The 23,370-nt window shown below is 46.7% G+C and overlaps 1 protein-coding gene across 1 annotated transcript in view; it reads left to right on the top strand.

Annotated features, from left to right (window-relative positions):
* The window catches only part of ZC3H3 (zinc finger CCCH-type containing 3), a 128,636-nt gene that overhangs the window by 31,422 nt on the left and 73,844 nt on the right, over positions 1 to 23,370 (top strand). The window contains exon 4 of the mRNA XM_059475251.1: positions 19,698 to 19,848. Coding sequence (XP_059331234.1) covers positions 19,698 to 19,848 — 151 coding nt within the window. The remainder of the gene's footprint in view (positions 1 to 19,697; positions 19,849 to 23,370) is intronic.

The raw sequence follows: 23,370 nt of genomic DNA, 5'->3' as shown, positions 1-23,370 counted from the left end.
GTTTAAGTGGGCTTAAACACTTGGATAAATCAAGGAATTCCTTGATATTTGGTTTATGAAAAGTTGGTTTATTCCCGATTTTTTTTTAAGCAGAGCCAGAATAGGAAGGAGATTTCTTAGGATTTAGGGCAGTCAAGGAAGTGTTAAAGCAGCTTGGAAAGGAAAAAAGGTGATGTGGGAAATTTTTTTTGAGTTTTATCCTTGTTTTTGCTGTTGATCTTTCTGTCTGCTCTAGGAAGAATCTATTTGTCATTCTGCTTCCTGGTTTTCTTGCTTTTAAATGAGGAAAAGTGGGATGTTGAGGGCTTGTGTTAAAAAATTCCTCCGAGGTATCCTAAGGGAAGAACAAAGTATTCCCTATTGTGCTCATTCCTTGCCTGTATTTGCATCAGAATTAATCCCAAATTCCATGTAATGATCCAGATTAACCACTTCTTAAATGGAGAGAGAACAAGTCCTTGAATCTGAGACCTGGGATGTGACAGGGTCTAGAACGCCTTTAAAACTGAATTTGAGATTTTCCTACAGGGATTCACAGAATTAATTCCACATTTTGTGTAAAAATTTGATCCAAAATGATCCAAATTTTAAAGGATGAATCTCTGGCAGAATGATCCCTGGAATCTGAGACCTGGGATGTGACAGAGGATAAAGCTCCTTTAAACCTCATCTTGAGGTTTTCCTGAAGGGATTTGCAGCAGAATTAACCCCAAATTCCATGTAAGAATCCAGATCAACCACTTTTTAAATGGAGAGAGAACAATTCCTGGAATATGAGACCTGGGACGTGATAGGGTCTAAAATCCTTTTAAAACCGAATTCGAGATTTTCCTACAGGGATTCGCAGGAGAATTACACCCAGATTTTGGATAAAAATTTGATCCAAAATGATCCAAATTTTAAAGGATGAATCTCTGGAAGTGAAGGGCAGAATCATCCCTGGAATCTGAGACCTGGGATGTGACAGAGGATAAAACTCCTTTTAACCTCATCTTGAGGTTTTCCTGCAGGGATTTGCAGCAGAATTAACCCCAAATTCCATGTAAGGATCCAGATTAACCACTTATAAAGCATGAAATTTTGGGAAGTGGAGAGCAGAGCAGTCCCTGGATCCTGAGACCCGTCCCTAGATTCTGACACTTGGAATCTGGCCAGGGCTAAAGCTCTTTTAGACTTCAGCTTGAGGTTTTTCTGTGTGGATTTAGTGAAATTCCATGTAATGATCCAGATTATTAACCACTTTTTAAGGATGAATTCTGGGAACTGGAGGGCAGAGCTATCCCTGGATCAGTGCTGGGGCTGGGACTGGTTTTATGGAAAGGGCCACACAGTCCTTGGTCCAGACTTCCATCACGCAGTTGTTCCCAATCCAGAGGCACAGCTGGCATGCCATGGCCCTGTCCCAGCATCCCAGGATGTATTAATAGCCCCACAATTTGGGAATTCACGGCTGGACTGAAACCTGACTCCAGCCGCTTTCCCACCCTGCACATGGACACAATTATCTTGGAGACTCCAATCATTTCCAGCACCCTTTTTCCAGTGCTGGAAAAGTGTGGCTCTTTGGTTGACATCCTGCTTTTATCCTCTCTCCTGAATTCCTGGAGAAGGGATCAGGTGTTAATTGAAGGGAGGGAAATTCTGGGAAGTGAGGGCAGCACTGATGTCTCCTTTTCCAACAAAATATCCTGGATGCTGCCTCAGTTTCCCCACATGATTCCCTCCTTCCTAATCCTCCCACTTGGTTGCTCCCTGGAAGCTGCATGGAGAAAGGAATTTCTCCTTCATTCCATGAAAAGTTGTGGCTGAAGCCCTCAGGGACAAATGTATGTGGAGATGGGTGCAAATACCAGGTGTCAAAATGCAAAGTCCATGAGATAAAATCATGGAATCATTAAGGTTGGAAAAAAACTTCGGAGCCCACCGAATCCAAGTGTTCCCTCGACATTTCCAAGGCCACCACTGACCTTGTGGATGGATTTTAACATCTTCTAGGGATGTTAAAATGGATTTTAAATTCTTCTAGGGATGGAGACTCCACCACTGCCCTGGGCAGCTGTGCCAGTGCCTCACCACCTTTTCCATGAAGAAATTTTCCCAATATCCGATTTAAACCTCTCCTAGTGCTTCTTGAGGCTGTTTCCTCTCATCCTGTCTCTTCTTCCCTCGGAGCAGATCCTGATCCTGCCTGGCTCCACCTACCTGTCAGGGAGTTACAGAATGAGAAGGTCCCTCCTGAACCTCCTTTTCTCCAGGCTGAGCCCCCCTTTCCCAGCTCCTATTTGTATTTCAGAGATTTTCCATAGAAATTATCCCTGCAAATCCACCCTCATTCTCCTTTTTTTCCCCTGCAAATCCTGTAAATACCTTGAATCCCAGAATGGTTTTGGAAGGGACCCTAAAGACCACCTCATTACAACCTTTTCCATGGACAGGGACGGCTTCCACTAGACCAGGTTTCTGGGATTCCTTTTTGTGGGAGTAGGGAATAGAATATTTATCGAATAAACACACCCACGGTGTATTTTGGCAGTGGTACTGTCATTGCTTTGCATTCGGTTTGCTGCAAATTCCTGATCCCTGTATCAATAGTCACTTCCCAGCTCGTTATAAATTTCCATCAGATAAATATTGATATTCCACTCCAACTTTATGGATAAACAACCTCCCTGGCTTCCATATTGTCCCAGGTTTTATGGATTGGAAAGAAATCAAAGGTGGTTTATGATTTGAAACAGCCTCAGGTTGGTTTGGGTTGTTTTATGTCCACTTGTGTTAATCAAGGGGGAAGTTTGGGATTTGTTCCAAGAGAGGTTTTGGTGACATTTGAGGTATCGGATGCTGTTATCCATGAGGGAATCCAGAGGGATTCTGGGAAGAGGCAAGTTAACGGAGACGTTTTGGGGTTTTGAGCAGGACATGGATATTTTTTCCCACCCAAGAGCCAGTTTGGGAACTTTTTGGGAGCCCGCGGCGCCGCTCGGTGTTTGTGTCACCCTCGGATGTCCTGGAGGGGTTGGAAAATCTCCAGCTACAAATGAAGCTCTGATGGAAGGTGCTGCTCCCGGGGTGCCTCTTCCCGTGTTCCTCAGGGCGGGAAGCAGATCCCACAGGCACCTCCTGTGTGATGTCTGCGCCCAGCAGGAAGGGAAAGAACTGGAGACAAAGGAGAAGAGGAGCTGTGCCATGTGCTGCTCCTCTGGCTCTCCCCAGCCTCAAATTGCTCAGGGACACGGCACTGGCTCCGTGGATTACTGGGAGCCAACACCCTCAAGGAAGCACTTTTCTTCCCCTAAGAGCTGAGGGATGTCTGGGGACTTTTCCTGCCACTTCTGGGACGTGCACAAGTACATCAAGACGGGAGAATCAGCCTGGAGAAGCCTCTTCCTGAGGTTTGTGCTGAGCTTGGAGGAAGATTTTGCTTAGCTGATTGGCTTTTGTTATCCTTGAGGATATTTAACCCCCTCTGGAAGATTCGTTCCTTGGGCTGGAGCTGGTGGGAGGAGGAGTTGGGGGGACACTGGGGACAGCACGTGTTGAGCTACTGGAGAAAAGCAGCTGGAATGTGTAGTCCCAGAAATAAGGATCTAAAGCTCTCCCAAAGGCACATGATGAAGGGCCTGGAGGGGAAAAACCTGGAGGTGAAGAGGGAAGAATCATTGGGATCTTGAGTTTCCTCAGGAGTGGCAGCTCCAATCTCTGCTCTCTGTGACCAGGGAATGGCTGGAAATGTGTCAGGGAAGGTTTATGTTGGGTATCAGGAAAAGGTTCTTTCTCCAGAGGGTGATGGGGTGCTGGGACAGGATCCTTAGGGAATGGTCATGGCCCCAAGGCTGCCAGAGCTGTTGGAAAGGGCTCTCTGGCATAGAGGGGGATTTTTTGGGATGTTCTGTGTGGGGCCAGGAGTTGGACTCGTTAATCCTCATGGTTCCTTTCCAACTCAGGATATCCTATGAATCCAGAGGGTGTTTTGGCTTGTGGGCAAATCCTTTTGACCCTTAAGTCTATTCCCTGTCAGGCACAACTATCCCAGGAATATTTTAATGTGAGATTCAGTCATTTTCTGCCTCAAACACCTTAAAACCCGTGGTAAAATCACCACCTGCTCAGCTGTTTTCTCCTCAAGCCCATCTTTTCTACGAGCATCTGATTCCCAACTTCTCAGCTTTTTTTCTCCTCCTGTTAATTATTATAATTACTTTTAAAACCTGGCCCCTGATTAGGCACTAGGTGGACACGGTGGCTGGGTTTTATTGCAGAACCTGCTCCTGCTCAAGGAGTTATTTTTGCTGAAGACTTGCCCGGAATTGCTGAGTCAAGACAACGCTTTGATGGGATAAACATCTTCCCTCTCCCTTCTGTTCAGACCCTGGAGCCCCATTTGCCTGAGTAAAGACGTCGAGTTTCTTGGAATGCAGCTCCTGTTAAAGGAGCCCTGGAGCAAACACAGCGAGCTCTTGCTGTGATTTAAGAGTTTATCCCAAATCCATGAACCATGGACCCAAATTTGGGAGCTGAAAGTTGCTTCCTCATCCTGACCATGTCTCTCCCAAGACCTGCAGGTGGGTTTGAATTCCCACTGATCTTGGAGCTGGCCAGTGATTTCCTCATGGAAACACCACCTCAGAGCCACTGGTGGTCACCTGCTCCTAATGTGACTTTTCCAGAAGGGTTTGGCCAAAAGGTCAGCGCTCAACTGCTCAATGGAACCATTCCTGATGGATGCACGGAGAGGCTTCCAGGGGGGAGCACGCGGAGTTTACACAGAAACAGTCACTCATCCGACTGAATCGTTAATGCCCGCTGCCCGCGGAGACTAATTAAGGAGAGCTGCAGCTGTTTTGGGAAGCACTTTGTGGGGATTACAGCACGGGCTGGAGGAGCTCTCGGAGTGTGAAACATTAGGAAAGGCGTTTTGTGCCGCTGTGCTCCGAGGAGTTAAGGGAAGGGGGGGGTTGCGGGGACAGAGTTTTCCAAACTGTTTTCTTGGAGATGGTTTGAGTTTGGCCAAATAATGGGATGTGAGTGGTGGCAGCCTGACTTTGGTGGGGACACGTCAGGAACCCTGGGAGAGAAAGGTTAATAGGGTGTCCCTGCTGCCTTTCCCTAAAAACCTGCTGCCTTTTCCATGTGCTCCTGTGGGGCAGCTGCGGGGGTTGGTGCTTTCCTCTGTCACTTTGGTGGCTCGGAAGAGTTTATGGGAAAGATCTTGGGTTTGTTGCTGGGAGCTGGGAAGGGTTTGGAGCACCAGGAGCAGCTGAGAGAGCTGGGGGGGCTCAGCCTGGAGAAAAGGAGGCTCAGGGGCAACCTTCTGGCTCTCTACAACATCCTGCTCCAAGCCCCATGTCCAACCTGGACTTCAACAAGTCAGCCTCAGCTTCTTGGGAATTCCATCCCAGCCCCTCCCCACCCTCCCAGGGAAGAATTCTTTCCCAATATCCCATCTAACCCTGCCCTCTGGCAGTGGAAATCCTCCATCCCATCATGCTGAAATTGCGTGATACAAGACTTCCTTTATTCCTCCTTTTGAATTTTTCAGTAGTTTTATTTGGTCATTTAATTTATGTATGTTCATTTACATAAGATCAAGTTTTCCTGTGCATGGGACATAAATTCTCCAAGACCATGGATCGCTCTGGGTTATTGTAAAAGAAAATATTAGGACACTTTGTAAAACCTTGGTTTTGTGGAACTCCTGAGACATCCTGGAAACCTTTGATTCCTTGGTCATAAACCCTCCTGAATGATTTGCTGTACTGGATTAGATCCTGAGACCCTGAGAAACAGCCAGTGCATGGATCTTCTGGGAGCCAACGGGAAAACTTTGGGAGGCATTACTGCAGTTGAAGTTCAGGCTTGGAGTGTGGCTGTTCACACTCCCAGTGGCATGTGCAGAATCCCTGGAGCTCCAAGGATTACGGCTTTATAGTTTGCACATGGGATTTGCTGTGAGCTCCTGGTTCTTTTTATAGGGAGTCTATTCTGGGGGGATTTCGGAGAGGAAATTTCTGACCTTTGGACAAGAAGCCATCAAGCTGTGAACCAGCAGGAAATCCAAAGTGATTTAGCCCGTGGTCCTTTTTAAAATCCAGCTGTTTCCTGCTTTGGGGTGTTGTTTGTTGGGTGATTGTTGTTGCCAGGGGCTGGAGTTGTGCTGAGGCAGGGTCTTGGTGCCCTTCCCTTGTGTCTTCATGGAATCCCAGAATGGTTTGGGTGGGAAGGGATCTTTCAAGCTTCTCTCATTCCATCCCCTGCCATGGGCATGGACACCTTGCACTATCCCAGGGTGCTCCATGCCCCATCCACCCTGGCTTTGAATTTTTCCAGGAATGAGGCAGCCACAGCTGCTCTGGAAAACCTGTGCCTCACCATCCTCACAGAGAATTCCTTCCCAATATCCCATCTATCCCTGCCCTCTGCCGGTGGAAAGCCATTCCCCCTTTTCCTGGCACTCCATCCCTTGTCCCAAGTCCCTTTCCAGGTCTCCTGGAGCCCCTTCAGGCACTGGAAGGTGCTCCAGGGTCTCCTTGGATCCTTCCCTTCTCCAGGCTGGACTTTCCCAGCTCTCCCAGCCTGACTCCAGAGCAGAGGGGGTCGAGTCCTTGGATCATAGTGATGGAATCACTGTCCCTGGAAGTGTTGAAGAAATGTGTGTATGTGGCACCTAGGGATGTGGTTTAGTGGTGAATGTTGCAGTGCTGAGTTAACAGTTGGACTTGATGATCTTGGATATATTTTCCAACTTCAACAATTCCATGATTCTGGGTTTATCTTCCCTCCATCATCCCTCCTGGGTCAGGGGGCATGAACCAGGCTCCCACCCGGCTTGTGAGATTTATGGAATTCTGCAGGACTCATACCTGGAGGGTTTTTTTGGAGGAGGGGATGGATTGTAGCCTTTTCTCCATCCAAAATATGTATTTGGTTTAACAACAAGCAAGAGCACCTGCCCTTTTCCCTGACACTATGGGAAAAACCCTGAAGTGCTGTCAATAAAAAGATTCCCTGATAGCTTTCAAAAGGAAATTAAAATTTATCAAATATTTTCCCCCCTGACTGGAGCAGCTCATTGGATGTGGAGGCTGGAAAAGGGAGATTTGCTGTTCTTTCCCTCTCCCACACTGACATCCCTGGGCAATCCCAAGGGTGTGACAAAGGGAATGCTCTGCTCACCTATCCCTCAGCCTTTGGAAAATTAATTTTTTGTTGGAATAGAATCCAGGTGCCTCCGGAGGTTTGGAGTCGCAGGAAAAGATTGAAGGAAAGTGATGTGGGTTGAAAGAGGCCTCAGAGATCATCTCATTTCAGCCCTCTTCCATGGGCAGGGACACTTTCCATGAATCCAGGTTGCTCCAAGCCCAATCCTTGGCCAGATGCCATTTCCTTCAGGCTATGGTGTTGAAGAGGCACAGGCTCCAGCATGGGATGGCGCTTGCTCCAGGATGATGCTCAGGGATGCAGGAGTAGCAAGCTGAATGTAAAGCACTGGATCAGAGGGTAGAGATGGGATTATGGACACTTTGGGTAAAAAAACTTTTGCTTTCCACCAAAAATAGAATTTTTTCTTTGTTTTGTTCCCTTCTTGGATGTGGCAAAGTTGATTGGAATCAGGTGACTTGGAGGTCTGAGCTTTCCTTCTTAAGATGTTGTTGACCTTAGGAGCTGAGGAGCCACCAATGCCAAAGCTTTCTTCTTTTCTCTTTCCTAAAAATGTGATGCGGGCTTATCTTTGTTCTTTTATGCTTCAAAATCATGGCTGAAAGGAATCATGGAATATCCTGAGTTGTAAGGGACCCATATAGATCATCCAGTCCAGTTCCTGGCCCTGCACAGGACACCCCATGAATTCCACCATGTGCTGAAGGACCTTGAATCAAAATTATTCCCAAGTCTTCTGGTGTGGTGCTCACTTGGGATTTTCTAAGGAGGATTTGCTCTCCAGGTAGCCAGTGGGAATTTCCTTCTTGTAATCCTGTTTTCCACGTCATAAATTTCAGTGACCCTGGTCCCCATGTGGATTTGATCCAAGAGAAAGTCTTGGCATTGTGTTTCCATGATTTAAGCTCCCTCTCACTGCACCCCATCCTGAAGAGGATGATTTTTGAGAATCAGACCTATGAGAAAATTCCATCTCTGGTGCAGGAATGGTGGTTTTGGGTCGTCTGGTCCCATTTAAGCCCTAGTCGTCAATCCCTTAAGTTCTACCTATGGAATGGGATGGTGGGTAGGGTTTGGGTGCCTCTTGGTGCCATCCAACCCCACGCTGAGCATGGAATGCCGTTGGAATCTTTCTCCTCCAGCACAGCTGAAGCCGTGGTCTTTGGGGAGGTGAGAGAAGTGGATGAGTGCCAAACCCATCCAGCTGGATCACCCAAATGGGCAATCCAAGGAAATCAACCACATGCCCTGATGCTCATGCACAGCTTAGGCTGTGAAATTCCTTATTTATAGGAACTTAACGGATGCTGTAACGGCTTCAAGCAGATGAACACATTTCTTTAAAGCAACAGCAACGTTCTTCCTCCTCGAGGGGGAAAGTTTTAACTGAAAGAGGGAAGATTTAGAGCGGAAATAAGGAAGGAATTCTTCCTTGGGAGGGTGGGGAGGAGCTAGAATAGAATTCCCAGAGAGGCTGTGGCTGCCCCATCCCTGGAAGTGTTCAAGGCCAGGTTAGACAGGGCTTGGAGCAACCTGGGATAGTGGAAGGTGTCCCTGCCCATGGTAAGGCTTTGGAACTGGATGGTCTTCAAGGTCTCTTCCCACCCAAACCATTCTGGGATTCTTTGAAGTTCCTTTGAAGGGAAAGAGCTGGGATAGAAACAGCACTGCAAAGACCGCACACGTTTTCCTCTTCTTCCTTCCCATCCATCCCGAGCTTTGTCGAGCGACGGATAAAAAAGGGGGAAAAAAAAAACAACCAACCCACCCACAATAATCTATAGCAACTGTCAGCCAGCAAACTACTCCCATTTCATAGGGATAGGTTGGATGTCAGCATGGGATCGATGGCTCTTGCGCCGTAATTATAAAAACTCGTGGGTTGTGTTGCTTGAGTGAGTTTGGGAAGAGTAGGGTCTCAATCTTCCCTCTAATGGGGCTTTGGCAGTCGGTGGCGCAGCGGCTTCGTCTTAGTCTGACAGTGTTGTCATTAAACACCAGGTAGTGTGGAACAACAGGGAACACGGCTCCGGAGCGGCCGGGAACACGCGGCTTTGACAGGAGTGATTTGTCATCGAGGAGCTGCCCAAACTCCTGAGCCTGGAGTACGGGCGGCTGCTTAAAGTGACTTATTGCCCCTGTCGGCGGCTGCAGTTGTGATTTGATAATCGGTAAATGTTTGTCAAAGATGAATTCCCTCCCTGATGCAGTGCAGTGCTGGAAAAGCAAATGAAAAGCAGGGGGAAAGAACATAATGGATGGATTAAAGACTAGGGTAGGATAAGGGTGATGGAAAACAACAGGTTTCCCTGTTAAACTTGGCTTCCTTCCTTCGGGGAGGTGGAGTGTTGAGGTTTGGGATACTGAGATGGGGACTCACTATCAACACTGGTGTTGGGGGACTGGGAGTGGTGCAACATTAACTCAATTTCAGGAAAAAATTCTTCATGGAAAGGGTTGTTAAGCATTGGAAGGGGCTGCCCAGGGAGGTGGTGGAGTCCCCATCCTTAGAGGTGTTTGAGGAATAACTGAATGTGGCACTCAGGGCTCTGGTCTGGGTGACAAGGTGAGGATCAATCACAAATTGGACTCTATGATCTTGAAGGGCTTTCCCAACCTTAATGATTATGTGATTATAAGGAGTGGTTTTTTTTCCAGATTTCGAAGATCCTGGAGCTGTGCTTGGTCTTGAGGGACTCTAGACTGATGTGGAGCAATGGTTCTCCTTTTCTTAAGCACAGGGAATAATGGAATAGTTTGAGTTGGAAGAGACCTTAAAGATCATCTCATTCCATTGTCGGGGAGCCATTGTGGTGTGTCTGACTTCAGCTCCATTCTCCTCTGTCCGGGAGGTTTCAGGAGTGTTTTTTTGATAAGGAAAAGAACATCTTGGTTCTTTCTTTCCATGGATGTGGTGCTTTTCTGGCTTTTTGGCAAATAGTTCCCTCGGCAAACCCATGTGCACCTACTCAGTGGTTACAACTTGTAGTAGAATCCCTTTGTTTCTTGTGGGGATGGATTTTGAGCCTGTCCATTGCCTGCTTTACATCAAAGTTTAGAAAGGAGAATTAAAAGGAGCTTAATGAACCTTCTGCCTGCAACGTTTTCCTCCCATCTCCCTGAGTTTATCCAAGTTCCACTGCTGAATGCCAGAGTCAGGTCAGGTTCTTTTTAAGTGGATGCTTAGAAATCTAAAAGCTGGCCTTCTGTTGGATAAGTGGCTTTGAGGGTGGGGAATACCTAAGAGATTCAAATTTTTCCTTGTTAAATTTAAATAAATTATAATAAAATAAAAAAAGGAAGTCAATCCTAAAGCACAAATGCAAATGGAATTCCAGCCCGCCGAGCGCTCCCGTCGTTTCCCGAGGCAGAGCCACTTCTCCCCGTGCCACAGTGAGGCGTGAACACGAGATCCCTGAACCCATTTGATTATAGCCGGGGTTTTTCTGGTGTGTGAAGTGCTGGAAACGATCAAGAGCAGGAAAAGTGGAGTGATTTATTAGACTCATAAAAATTCATACTTTGTTATTCCAGTTGTCTTCCATCTGCAGCTTGTTAGAACGAGCACCCCTGGCAGCTCCCGCCGCGAGGCCGGGGGGAGGAGGGCATTTATCAGCTTTCCTCCTGCCATCCCACTCTCTCATTTAGAGGAATGGATCCAGCTCCTGGAAACACATTAATAATCATTCACCGAGGGAAGGGGGGAAGGAAAACCCGCCACCCTCTTTTGTTATAATAATAAGGGTTGTGTTTGAACAAGGGCTGATGCTCCAGAGACCCATTCAGGCTCTTTAACACGGGCTGGGGCTGGGAAAACGGTGTTCAGAGCCTTCAGTGTGACCTCCTCTTGCCAGTCCTGGTGGATAATGTGGGCTCTCCTCATCCTTGGAAGGCTCTTCCACTCTGGTGATGTTTGGAAAGGCCATCCTGGGGCTTTTTGGCAGTGAGGATGGGATTGTGACACAGCTGGTGGGGTTACTGGGGTGACTGGGAGGTTGCTGATGTGTCCTCCTGTCCCCACCAAGACCTTGTTGGACCCTTCTGTCTCTGCCTCCCTGTATTTTGGGATTGGAGGGAATAAACCAAGATATTTGCTGGTGTTTCTGTTGTGGTTGGAATATTGGTGTTGGAATTGTGGGACTGAGTCAAAGGCACGGTTCTTCCCATTATTTTCTAAGGCTCCCCAAATCACCTGGCTCTGGGGGCTGGTGGGGCTGAAGTGACCCAGACCCCTTTGGAAAATGATACAGATTTGGATAAATGTAGGATGGCTTTGGTTGGGAAAGAACTTTGAGATCATCGAGTCCCAAACGTTCCCCCAGCACTGCCAGGGCTGCCACTGGTGCACATCCCCAAATGCCACATCCACACATTCTTGAACACTTCAGGGATGGTATTCCACAAAGAGTGGGAAGGATCTGGAGCACCAGGAGCAGCTAAAGGTACTGGAGGGGTTCAGCCTGGAGAAGAGGAGGCTCAGGGGGGACCTTCTGGCTCTGCCCAACTTCTGACAGGATGGTGCAGCCAGAGGGGGGTCAGGGTCAAGGGAGAGGACAAGAGGAAATGACCTCAGGTTGTGCCAGGAGAGGTTTAGATTGGATGTTGGAGAAAAAAATTCTTGATGGAAATGTGGTCAGGTGTTGGAATAGGCTCCCTGGCAGTGGTGGAGTTACCATCCCTAGAAGGCTTCAGAAAATGTGTGCATGTGGCACTGGGGACATGGTTTAACAGTGGCATTGGCAGTGCTGAACAGTTTGACTCAATGGTCTTAGTGCTCTTTTCCAACCTAAACCATTCCATGATTCCATGCTGGATGTTGTGGTACCCTGGGAACACCCAAACCCCAAAGACACCACATCCACTGAACCAGATCCACTAAAATCCATCCTGTGCAGCATCCCAGCTGCAGATGGAAGCTGGGATTGCACCAGTGGTCTGGAAAGGGAGAACGGGTCCTCAACCTTTTGAGAGACTGATCCTGAACGTGTTTTGCAGCAGCATTTTTCCAGGGAGTTTCTTGTAGCTCTGTGACTTTCACGTCTGCTGCTTTTCATTTCCCTGTCACGCTTGCTGCCAGTGTTTCCTTGCTGTTGGATTTCTCCTGGCTGTGCCATCCCCAGCTTTTCCAGATGCTCTTCTCCTCGCTCCCCTTCTTTCTTCTCAACAGCTCAGGCATCACTTTGTTCCCCCATGACATCTCCACGCGTCGTGGGGCTTTCCTAAACATTTGGATTTTTGAAAAGCTCTAATAAGGCCTGCCTGGAACCTTCCCTTCTCCTGGCTGGACATCCCAGCTGTCTCCAGAGCAGAGAGGCTCCAGCCCTTGGACCATCTCCATGGCCTCCTCTGAACTCACTCCAGCAGCTCCACATCCACATCCATCCACTCCAGAGCTGGATGTAGAATTCCAGGTAGAGTCTCACCTGAGCGGAGCAGAGGGGCAGAATCCCTCCCTTTCTTGCTGCTGGAATTTTTTTTTCTTCCAAGCTGGGTGATGTTTTGCCCCTCTGTATTTCCTGGAAATAAAAGTTCTGTATTTTTCACCTAAACCCAGGAATTCTGGATGCAGACCCAGACTTGTGGAATTTATTTGAGCAGGATATGTGGATTTGCCCAGAGAGGTTATGAATCCTCATCCCTGGATATGTCCAAGGCCAGGTTGGACAAGGCTTGGAGCAACCTGGGATAGTGGCAGGTGTCCGTGCCCATGGCGAGAGTTTTGGAATAAGGTGGTCTTAAAGGCCCCTTCCAAGCCAAACAATTCCATGAATTTAATACTTTGCCTGATAAAATGAGTGCTTCCTTACTGTTCATCTCCAAGTGCCAGTGCCCAATGCAGTCTCGCTCCTGGTGGATTCCCTGAACTTCTCTTCTCCTGTGGTCCGATTGACATATGGGAATTCACCAAGCAGATCTGGTATTAATTTCCCAAATATTCCCAGCTAAAAGCAGCTGCCATGTTAAGCAAATTTTCCAATGAGTTTGGAGCTCTCTAAAATATTCCAACTCCAAATCCTGCCCTTCTCCCGTCCTCTCAAAATGTGACAACCAGAGCAGCTGTCGTGCTCCGGGTCCCAGGTAAAGCAGTTTGGATCAATTGGATTTATTTCCTATTAAGCACCAGTTCCTGATCATAAAGCATCGTTTACACGCTAGCATAAAGAGCCGTCGCTCTTGAAAGAGCTCGGAACTGAATGAGTGTGGAAATTAAATTCCCCTCTTAAACCCAAGGATGGTCCTTTTGGAAGCTGATTCCAGTTGCAACATAATTAACCTCTTGCTGTGCCATTCTGTGGGAACATATTGAACCTGCTCCGGGATAATCATCCCTAATACTGGTGTCTGCTTTCACACTGAATTCCTAACAGCATTACAGTAATCCCAAAGCTTTTGTTGACTCCAGGGGCTTGGCCAAGTTGGCAGCCAGGACAAAAGGTGTCAGAGCCACGTGGCTCAGGGGTGATGCCATCGAGGTGTGGTGGGATGGGAAACACCAGAACTGTTTGCTTTTGGCTGGAGGAGCTGTAGTGGAACTTTATTCAGGTTTCCCTTGGATTTATGCCTGTTGAAGGTCATTTCCATATGCTTGGAGCAACCTGGTCTAGTGGAAGTTGTCCCTGCCCATGGCAGAAGGTTGAAACTCGATGGTGTTAAAGGTCCCTTCCAACCCAAACCATTCCATGCTTCTTGTTTTAGCCCAAATTCATTCTTTCTTTCTTTCTTTCTTTCTTTCTTTCTTTCTTTCTTTCTTTCTTTCTTTCTTTCTTTCTTTCTTTCTTTCTTTCTTTCTTTCTTTCTTTCTTTCTTTCTTTCTTTCTTTCTTTCTTTCTTTCTTTCTTTCTTTCTTTCTTTCTTTCTTTCTTTCTTTCTTTCTTTCTTTCTTTCTTTCTTTCTTTCTTTCTTTCTTTCTTTCTTTCTTTCTTTCTTTCTTTCTTTCTTTCTTTCTTTCTTTCTTTCTTTCTTTCTTTCTTTCTTTCTTTCTTTCTTTCTTTCTTTCTTTCTCTCTTTCTCTCTTTCTTTCTCTCTTTCTTTCTCTCTTTCTTTCTCTCTTTCTTTCTCTCTTTCTTTCTCTCTTTCTCTCTTTCTTTCTCTCTTTCTTTCTTTTCTCAGTTTTTCCCTCCATTGCTCTTCCCTTCCCATCCACAGTTTTTCTCATCCAGGGAAGCAAGTGGTGTTGGGGATAATCTCCAGGGGGTTTGGCTATGTTCCCACCTCTTCACCCAATCATGAGCTGAAGTCTGAGACTGGAGAAGAGAAGGATTCAGGGAGACCTTTGAGCCCCTTCCAGTGCCTGAAGGGCTCCAAGAGAGCTGGAGTGGGACTTTGGACAAGTGAATGGAGTGACAGGGCAAGAGAGTATGGCTTCCCACGGCCAGAGGGCAGGGACAGATGGGATATTGGGAGGGAATTCTTCACTGGGAGAGTGGGGAGGCCATGAAATGGAATTCCTAGAGAAGCTATGGCTACTCCATCTCTGAAAGTGTCCAAGGCCACGTTGGATGGGGCGTGGAGCATCCTGGCTCTCGGTTGACGTGAAGGGCAGTGATTGGGATTCCCAATCCCTGTAATCTGCTGTAGCAGTGGGAGTGAGGCTGATCCATCCTGGCCATCAGAGCTTCCCGTGGTGCTTCTGCTTGTGTCGAGGTTGCTCCTGGCTGCAAACTCCTCTGCTGCCCCCAAATTTGCCCTTGGACCTTCTTACTAAAATCCTGAAAAGCTCCTCCACCACCTTCCCTTCATCCACGAGGTGGGAGACAGTGTGGAAGGATCAGATCCATTAGGAAATGGTCTTGCAGGGATTTTACAAGGAATTCCATGCCTTGACCTTGGTCCTCCCAAAATGCACATGATGGAAGCCAGCATCAAATTGTTTTGAGTCAGGGATGCTTTTTCCCATGGAAAAGAGGGAGGTTTGATCGCATACCATCCCAGAGCATCAGTGGATGTGTACGATGGTCCTGCTGCCACCTGGGATGTCTGGCTGAGTGTCCTCTTCCTTCTAGGATTTGAAGGTAACTGGGTTCTGCTGAATCTTCCCTTCCTGACCTGGAGCAAATCCCATGGTGAGGGATTCATCTTCATGTTGGGAAGGGTTTGCTTCCAGAAAACCCCTTGGCAGAAATTTTCAGTTCTTTTTGGAGCTGCTTTGGGTACCAAGTGGGAGGTTTTTACCCCCTGTCAGGAGCTGGGACATGCTGGTGGCTCCTTCACTCATGTCCTAATAGTCCTTAACCCTTTTAATTTTTTCCATCATTCCTGTTTGAAAAGAGCATTTTGGTTTTATTAGAGGTTTTTGGTCTCTGCTTTGCTTTTTTCTTTGGGGTAGTTCTGCTTCATCCCTTTAATCTCTGAGGTTTTCCCAGCTCTGGGGACAATCCTGGCAGCGAATCCAAGGTTCAGCTTCTGCTCCCCAATTTGCATTCGTCCCTGTTGCTGTCTCGCTTCCAAGTGCTGGAAGATCAATGTACCTGTCACTCACTGCTTCCCGTCTCGCCTCCGATCGGGATTAATGGCACAGCTCGGTGCTGAGCCCCAATGGAGACACATGGGAGGGGTCGTGGTGGCCAAGGATTGACAATGGGAGACCTTGTGGTGCCTAGGTCACGACTTAATTTTGTTCTTTTCCCCATTCCTGTGCCCCTGCAGGAAGCTTTTCTATCCCATATCCTGCTCCTAAAGCAGCAGTTATCTCTTGGATTTGGGAATCTGCCCTCCTGAAGTTCCCCTTGCTTATTTAAATTCCTTTTTCCCATCAGTATCTGAACAGGATTTACTCCACCATTATTGTGGTTTCCCTAATCCATCCTGAGCAGCATCATCTTCCTCTTGCCTCATGGATTCAGAATCACATAATCATGGAATAATCATTAAGGAAAAGAGCTCTAAGATCATCAAGTTGAAATGTTAACTCAGAACTTCCAAGGCCACCACTGAACTCTGTCCCCGAGTGCCACATCAACACAACTTTTTGGGACATGTTTCACTAGACCAGGTTGCTCCAATCCCCATCCAGTCCATGGGCAAGCACAACTTCTCTGGGCAACCTGTGCCAGGACCTCCCCACCCTCACATGGAAGAATTCCTTCCCAATATTCCATCTAACCCTGCCCTCTAGCAGGGGGAAGCCATTCCCCCTTGTCCTGTTGCTCCAGGACCTTGTCCAAAGTAATTTTCCACCTTTCTTTTAAGCCTCTTTTAAAAGAAGGTTTCTCCAGGTGAAATATTCCAGGAGCGAACTCTTTTTGTGCCTTCCTTGCTTCAGCTTTCCCAGGGGGCCAATTCCTGGTACTTCTCTTAGGGAAATAAGAGAAGAACTAAGGACCCTTGCATCCAATCCCTTTCCTAAGGGATGCGTGTGCGGTGGCTCCTGGATCCTTCCTGCTTGAAGCACCCTTGTAAGAGATTTTGGTAACGAATTCCCATTTTCAAGGTCAGCATTGGACAAGAGGAAACAGGGGAAGTTTTGTTTGGATATTAGGAAAATTTCTTCACTGATGGGATACTTGGGCTGCCCAGGGAAGCGATGGAATCATCATTCCTTGAGGGGTTTAAAAGTCCATGTGGATGTGGCACTCGGGGACGTGGTTTAGTGGTGGCCTTGGCAGCACTGGCTTGATGACCTTAGAGGTCTTTTCCAGCCTTAACAATTCTTACATTTAGAGTTTACACCAGGATTTCTTTTTCCCTGGGAACAGGAGGCGCGAGCGGCGCCCGCGGGATTCGCGGCTCCGCAGAAAGCCCCGAGCTCAGCAGCGCGCGGCCCTGGCTGATAAATGATGCTCATATCCCATTCGAATATGATGCAAGCAGTTTTTTTGTAGTTTGTCTTCCATGGCGGTAGTAAAGTTTTTAATTAGGAAAGCTAATGAGATCGATTAGTCATTAGAAGTGACCTCTGGATCGCGGCGAGGAGTGGGGATGTGTGCGCCGGGCTGATAACGGGGGACGCTGGGGTATTGTTTGTAATAAAAGCGTGAAGTGTTTGATTTGAGTGAAATGTGCCACGGGGAATACATCACGCGGAGAGGAAAAAATTAGGAGCCTGTAATGAAGGGAATTAAACCAACATCCTGTCTAAATAACATGATTATCTACACAAAACCCCTCAGCTAGCAAGTAATAATAGAAAACGGAGCTCTTCGGAGAGGCTCTTTGAGGAGGTGGTTAATGCTGGAGTCGCGCATCAGGCACTTTCCAAGGAGCAGCTTCGGAATGAATACACCATCCAATTACCTCTGGGAATAGAGTTTACCAGGTGCCAGCCTGTTTTGGGGAAGGAGGAGGAGGAGGGGGATGCCTGCAATAATTTGGGATCTCTCTTTCTTGTCAGGCAGGAGTTTGATGCAATTCTGGGTTGATTGGTGGCAGCTCAAGCTTGTGTGGGGGGCAAAAAGATGTTAATTATGTATTCAGCAAATTCCCAGCTTAGTTATTCTGTGAGGTTGGAGTGGAGGAGGGAAAGGGGCAACTTGTGCTGTTGCTGGTTGGGGAGGATGTAGGATTGAGGCTCTCATCCCTTCCCTGGTGGGATGGAAGTGCTTTGGATACATGGCTGGTGCTGTATCCGTGCGAGGTTGGGTGTGTCCACATGTCCTGGGTGACAAAAGTGACAGAAGGCAGGTTTAGGTGGGATACTAGGGAGAAATTCTTCCCTGCAAGTGTGGTGAGGCCCTGGCAGATGTTACCCAGAGAAGCTGTGGCTGTTCCATCTCTGGATGTGTCCAAGATCAGGTTGGACAGGGTTTGGAGCAGTCTGGGATTGTGGAAGATGTCCTTGCCCATGGCAGGGGGTTGGACTGGATGGTCTTCAAGGTCCCTTCCAACCCAAACCATTCCATGAGTCCGTGATTTCAGGTCAGTCCCACCATCACCATAGCTGGGATTTCATTGTGTGTGTGGTGCTGGTCCCTGCAGGGGTTAGCACCTCTGTTCTTTTGTTGTCCCCATTTTCCTGTACTAACTGCAGTTCCCTGAAGGAAAAAATTCCAAGATTGCTGGTACTTGGAAGCAATTTTAATTGTAATTAGAGCTTCAACTTTGCAAAGGCTTTAAAAGCCCACGCAGAGGTTTGGTCACTGCACTGAACAATTTGATCTGCTACAAAAAAATGCTGGGATAGGGAAAGAGCAGTGAGATCCCGTTTGCTTTCCATGTTCTTTCCTCTCTTCATTCTTGCTTCACCTCTAAAGTGACCTCTGAAGTGCCTCACCTCTAAAGTGGCTGCAGTTCCTCTAAGTCATTCAATCATCAGATGGTTTCTACTCCAAGAGAACTTGGAAGATCCTTTAGTTCCATGATTTATCCCATGGGTTCAGATTGCGGAACATTGCAAGCATCATCTTTACCACAAAAAATTGCAGTGATTTTTCTGTCATGGCAGAGCCTGGTTTTTGCCTTTTTCCATCACCAGGGATTATAACTTTTTTTTCTGAATTTCTGAATGGAAATTTGTGTTGCCTGATCCCTCCCAAAGCCAACACAAGGCATCAACTTGTTGGGAATGCTTGAGAAGGAAAATATTCCTTGTATGAACCTGTAAAGCTGTGAATTGATGTTGCCACTGTTGCAGGGCAATGGGGGAACTGTTCCCTCCTTTCTAAGGAATGGTGTCAGTTCTAAAATGCATTTCCCTATTTTTCCTAGTTTACCTGGCAATCCAACTTATTCTCCCTCCTCTCACAGAGATAAACATGGGGATGGGTCGAATGTTTTCAGTGGAAATAATGCTCCCACTTTTCCCCTCCCAACCTCTCCATAATTTTAATGAGAGGATCTCCAAGAAAAACAGCCAGCTCTTTAAATCAGTTATAAAACCCAGAGACCGAGGCTCAGCATGGAGTGTCAGCTTTAATTATCTGGGCAGTTACAGCTGTATGTTATAAAAGTCGGGCAATTAGGTGCATTCCTGAAAGCTTGGGGGAAAAAAAAGGCTCATGGAGGAAAACCACAGTCAAACATTGAACTGTTAATTGCATGAAACATTCTGCAGAATAGCCCGGGATGTAGATCATCCTGCAACATAGAGAATCCAGGAATGGGTAGGGTTGGAAGGGAGCTTAAAGCTCATCCAGTTCCCTATCCATGGAAGGGACCTTCCATCATCCCAGGTTGCTCCAAGCCTTGTCCAACCTGGACTTCAACACTTCTGGGAATTAAAAGTATTATGAAAACGCCAGGGATTAAAGTCAAAAGTTTATTTCCAGTGTGGATGTATGTTGGGACCAAGGTGTTGTTGGTGAATCCATTATTCCCGTGGTAGTGTTTGCTGGTGAAGCCAGTCCCAAGCACATCAAGGCCTTTCTGTTACCATCAGCTGTACTGGTCCCATTCCTGAAACTTCACCCCTTTTTTCAGGTGGTAAAATGTTGGATATAGGACTTGAGTTGGATGTGGGACCAATGGCCATGGAACTTGATGATCTTAAAGGTCTTTTCTGACCTTAAAAATTCTGTGATTCTGTGAGAATGTCAGTGAGATCCCTCCTGTGCCCATCCACACCTGAATTTCAAGCCTGTTTTTCCATTTTTTTTTTCTCCTAGGATCCAACTTCCACTTTGTAAGGAGCCCCCCAGCCAACAAGGTGATAAAGACGCGCTACAGGATCGTGAAGAAGAACGTGGTGCCTCCAGCCTTATCATCCTTCACCAGCCCCATTCCCACCTGGAAAACCAGGCGTCCCATTACATCCAGGTAATTCTGCCATCCCTGGAATGCAGCTGGTTGGGATGTAGGAGCCACGGGAGCTCCCACGTTGGCTCCGTCTTTTTCTGTCGCATCTTCGCCGTTTAATTTCTCTCTTTGTTTGGCCTACTCTGAGTTTATTGACTTAAAGTGTAAAATCATATTAAGAATTGTGTTATCCTGAGCTGGTGCCAGCAGCTTATGCCTTTGGCTTCCTCTGTATTCCCTCTTGGAATTAATTGTTTCCATGGAACAGTTAAATAAGCTGAAAAGAGGATGAATAAACGTGTGGATGTTGGTGATGAAGGGGAGCACGTTGAATGCTCCAGACTTCTGCTAGGATGTAGGTGCTCTCCCAAATTCATTTATTCCCAATTATCTGGATGGGTGAAACATCCAGAAATATTTTGTCACTGCCTAGAGAAGGTGCCATAACCTTGAGTTGGAATATTCCTAAATCCATAGGGGTGGAGATGTTTCCATGGAGTGTCTCAGAGGCCAAGACAAGACCTGGAGCTTGTGTAAAGCAGAAAGGTTGTTAAAATAATTGATTCTTTAGAACAAGGTGTGATTAGAAGCAATGGGTTTGGTGAAAATACAGATTTTGGCTATTTCTAGGTCAGGAATAGCTTGTCCTCCCACTGGAATGCCAGGAGTCATGGGCAGTATTTTGGGCAAAGAGAGTCTGTTCTGCTCTTCTCTGGCTTTGTTCACCCTGCTCCAGGCGGATTCCTCCAAAAGTCATTCCCCATCAATGCCCTGAGGATTGGTGGCTTTTATGGTAGAGCTGTGGAGGGACAAAAATAATGGTGGTTCTTTTTAAAGCCTGACTTTGCCTGATATTTCCCTTTAAAAGTGAAGTTTGGGATTCTCAAATTGGTATCTGAAGGGAGAGTTGGTTTTGGAAGAGTTCAGGGTGATTAGGCAAAGTATGGAATAAACAGAGAGATTGGTAAGAAAGTTTGGGTGAATTATTTTGTGTATTTTCCAAGCTCTTGGTTGAGAAACTCCACATCTCCTGTACTCTCCTGGTCTCAAAGTATGAAACCATTCCATTCTTCCAGTATGGAAACCGGGATCCTTTTGGGCTCATGGTCAGCCTTACCTGCACCACCCCCTCCTTTGTCTTCTCATTCTGCTTTTGCCTGTGATATTTCCCCACCTGGGCACCATCCTGAGATCCACAGGTTTTGCTCTGGGTTGCCACCTCCATTTGCACTTCCTTCCTTCCAGGTGGGAGAATCAAATTCCTGCATTTCCCTGTCCAGAAACAAACCATGTAATTTTTTGCCTGTTCCACCATCCTGCAATTTCATGGAATCAGAAGATGTTTGAATGGGAAGGGACTTTTAAGATCCTTGGGTTCCAACCCCCTGCCATGGGTAGGGACACCTTCCACTACCCCAGGTTGCTCCAACCTGGTCTTGTACACTTCTAATGATGAGGCAGACACAGTTTCTCTGGTAAAACTGTGCCAGGGCCTTACCACCCTGGAAGTGTCCAGGGCCAGGTTGGAGGGGGCTTGGAGCAACTTGGGATAGTGGAAAGTGTCCCTGCCCATGGCAGAAGGTTGAAACAAGATGATCTTGAACTCAAATGGTTCTGTGACTCTGAGCCTTAATTAATGGAAAACAACTCATCCTCCAGCTGTTGGGCTCAGCTTCTTCCCTCACACTCTTTGTTACTCCAGATCTGGATGGTTGATCCATGCTGAGAATCAAGGCAGGGATTAGCTTTGGGCATGGAATCCAGAGCAGGAGCATCTGGGATCTGTGTGGTGGCTCTTGCTCAATGCAGTGGTGATTTTCCAAGGAACGACCTTGTTCTGCTGCAATTGGCTGAGAGCTCCCACTTGTAGGATCATTTTCTCTGTATTAATCTCCGACTTCATTAAATTGGTGTAGTTTGGATCTTACAGCTGCTTCAGACAAATCTTGATAAAATGCCATCAGCAAATTAAAACAATTATGTTTTAAAGAAGCCATAAATCTCCATCTCCCAATTACCTTCGCTGGGGGTCATCAATCATCTGGCCTGTCTGGAGGAAGCACATGGCAAATGATTCTCCTGGAGTTTTTACGGGATATTTTGCTTCCTCGTTCCTATCTTGGATCTGTCTCAAGCAAGACACCAGGATCTGTTTTTTTCCTGATTTTCTTTGCTCTTCACAAAACAAGGAGAAGCTCTGATGACTGTGGGACACCCCTTTAGTCACCTCATTTTTATTTTTCATACTTAGTAGTCAATTATTTTTAATATTTCTGTTTTTCATTGTAATAATTACAATGTTTTTACAATAATTTGATATTTTTAATACCCTTATCCCCTTAAGCAGGGGGATGTCACCTGGTGTTGCTGCCCTCCAGTGCTACTCCCAAGCTGGTTCCCAACTGGCACCAAGGAGAAATTTCTTCCCTGAAGTCCAGGTTTTTGGGTATCTGGAAGTAATGTGCCAGGGTTTTATTTTGCTGGGACATCCAGGATGTCACCCCTTTTGCCAGTAAATCCTCAAATCACCAGACAAAGATGAAGAGGGATGTGGCTTTGGGAAGTGAGTGACAGGGAGAGTTGCTGGAGGTACCTGATGTCAGTCCCTTGGGAATCAATTCCATCCTTCCCTTCTTGCTGGATTGCATAAAACTGGGCCCTGCTGCTGACTTTTCTTTGAGGCGATATGTGGGAGTATATTTTAAATTAATTTTACTCCACTTTTTGTAATATTTTTGTTTTAAATAGATTTATAAGCAACTCGGGGCCTATTTCTCCAAATTTATGAAGATAATTTTCACTCTCTTGATAAGGTGAAATTTACACCTGCTATTTCCATATTAATTCACATTGCTAAGTGGATCTAATTTTCTTCCGTTCTTCTATCTGGTGAGTGTGGCCTTTCCTAATGCAATTTCCCCCTCACTAAATCACTGTGATCGGGAGTCATGATCGAGTTAAATTAACTTAAATTAATTTACTTAATAAGAGCTCCAGATCATTGTGAATGAGGTTAAGATTTATTGATTCTCCTTTTCACTCCTCCCCCTTATCTCCCACGGCTTTGCTGGGAGTGCAGCTCACAAGGGCTGTGATTTGCTGGCTTTAAATTTCTGTTGCTCCTGGTGACATTGAGGTTGATCATCTCTTAAAAATCCTGGAGGGAGATGTCCTCTCTCCTCACAGCCTCCCTCTGCTGGGAAAGGGATGAGGGATTTGCTATGGAGGAGTTGGGATGGATGAAGTGTTGCACCGAGATTTGAGAGTGATGCTTCTTCTGCTTCCAACATCTTTCCATGGTCCATGTGGATGTGGCTACCAAAAAAATGGGATGTCCATATGTTATAGAGGCAGCAGAAAAATTCTGGGGTTGATGATCAGAGAGATGGAGCACCTTTCCTACAAGGAAAGGCTGAGAGAATTGGGATTGTTCAGTGTGGAGAAGAGAAGCTTCAGGGTGACCTCAGTGCAACCTTCCAGTGCCTGAAGGGGCTGACAGGAAAGATGGAGAGGGAATTTTTGCAAGGAATGACAGGACAAGGG

The sequence above is a fragment of the Ammospiza nelsoni genome, chromosome 1 (genome assembly GCF_027579445.1).
Source record: "Ammospiza nelsoni isolate bAmmNel1 chromosome 1, bAmmNel1.pri, whole genome shotgun sequence".
Classification (NCBI taxonomy): Eukaryota; Metazoa; Chordata; class Aves; order Passeriformes; family Passerellidae; genus Ammospiza; species Ammospiza nelsoni.
This window is presented reverse-complemented; position numbering and strand designations above follow the sequence as displayed.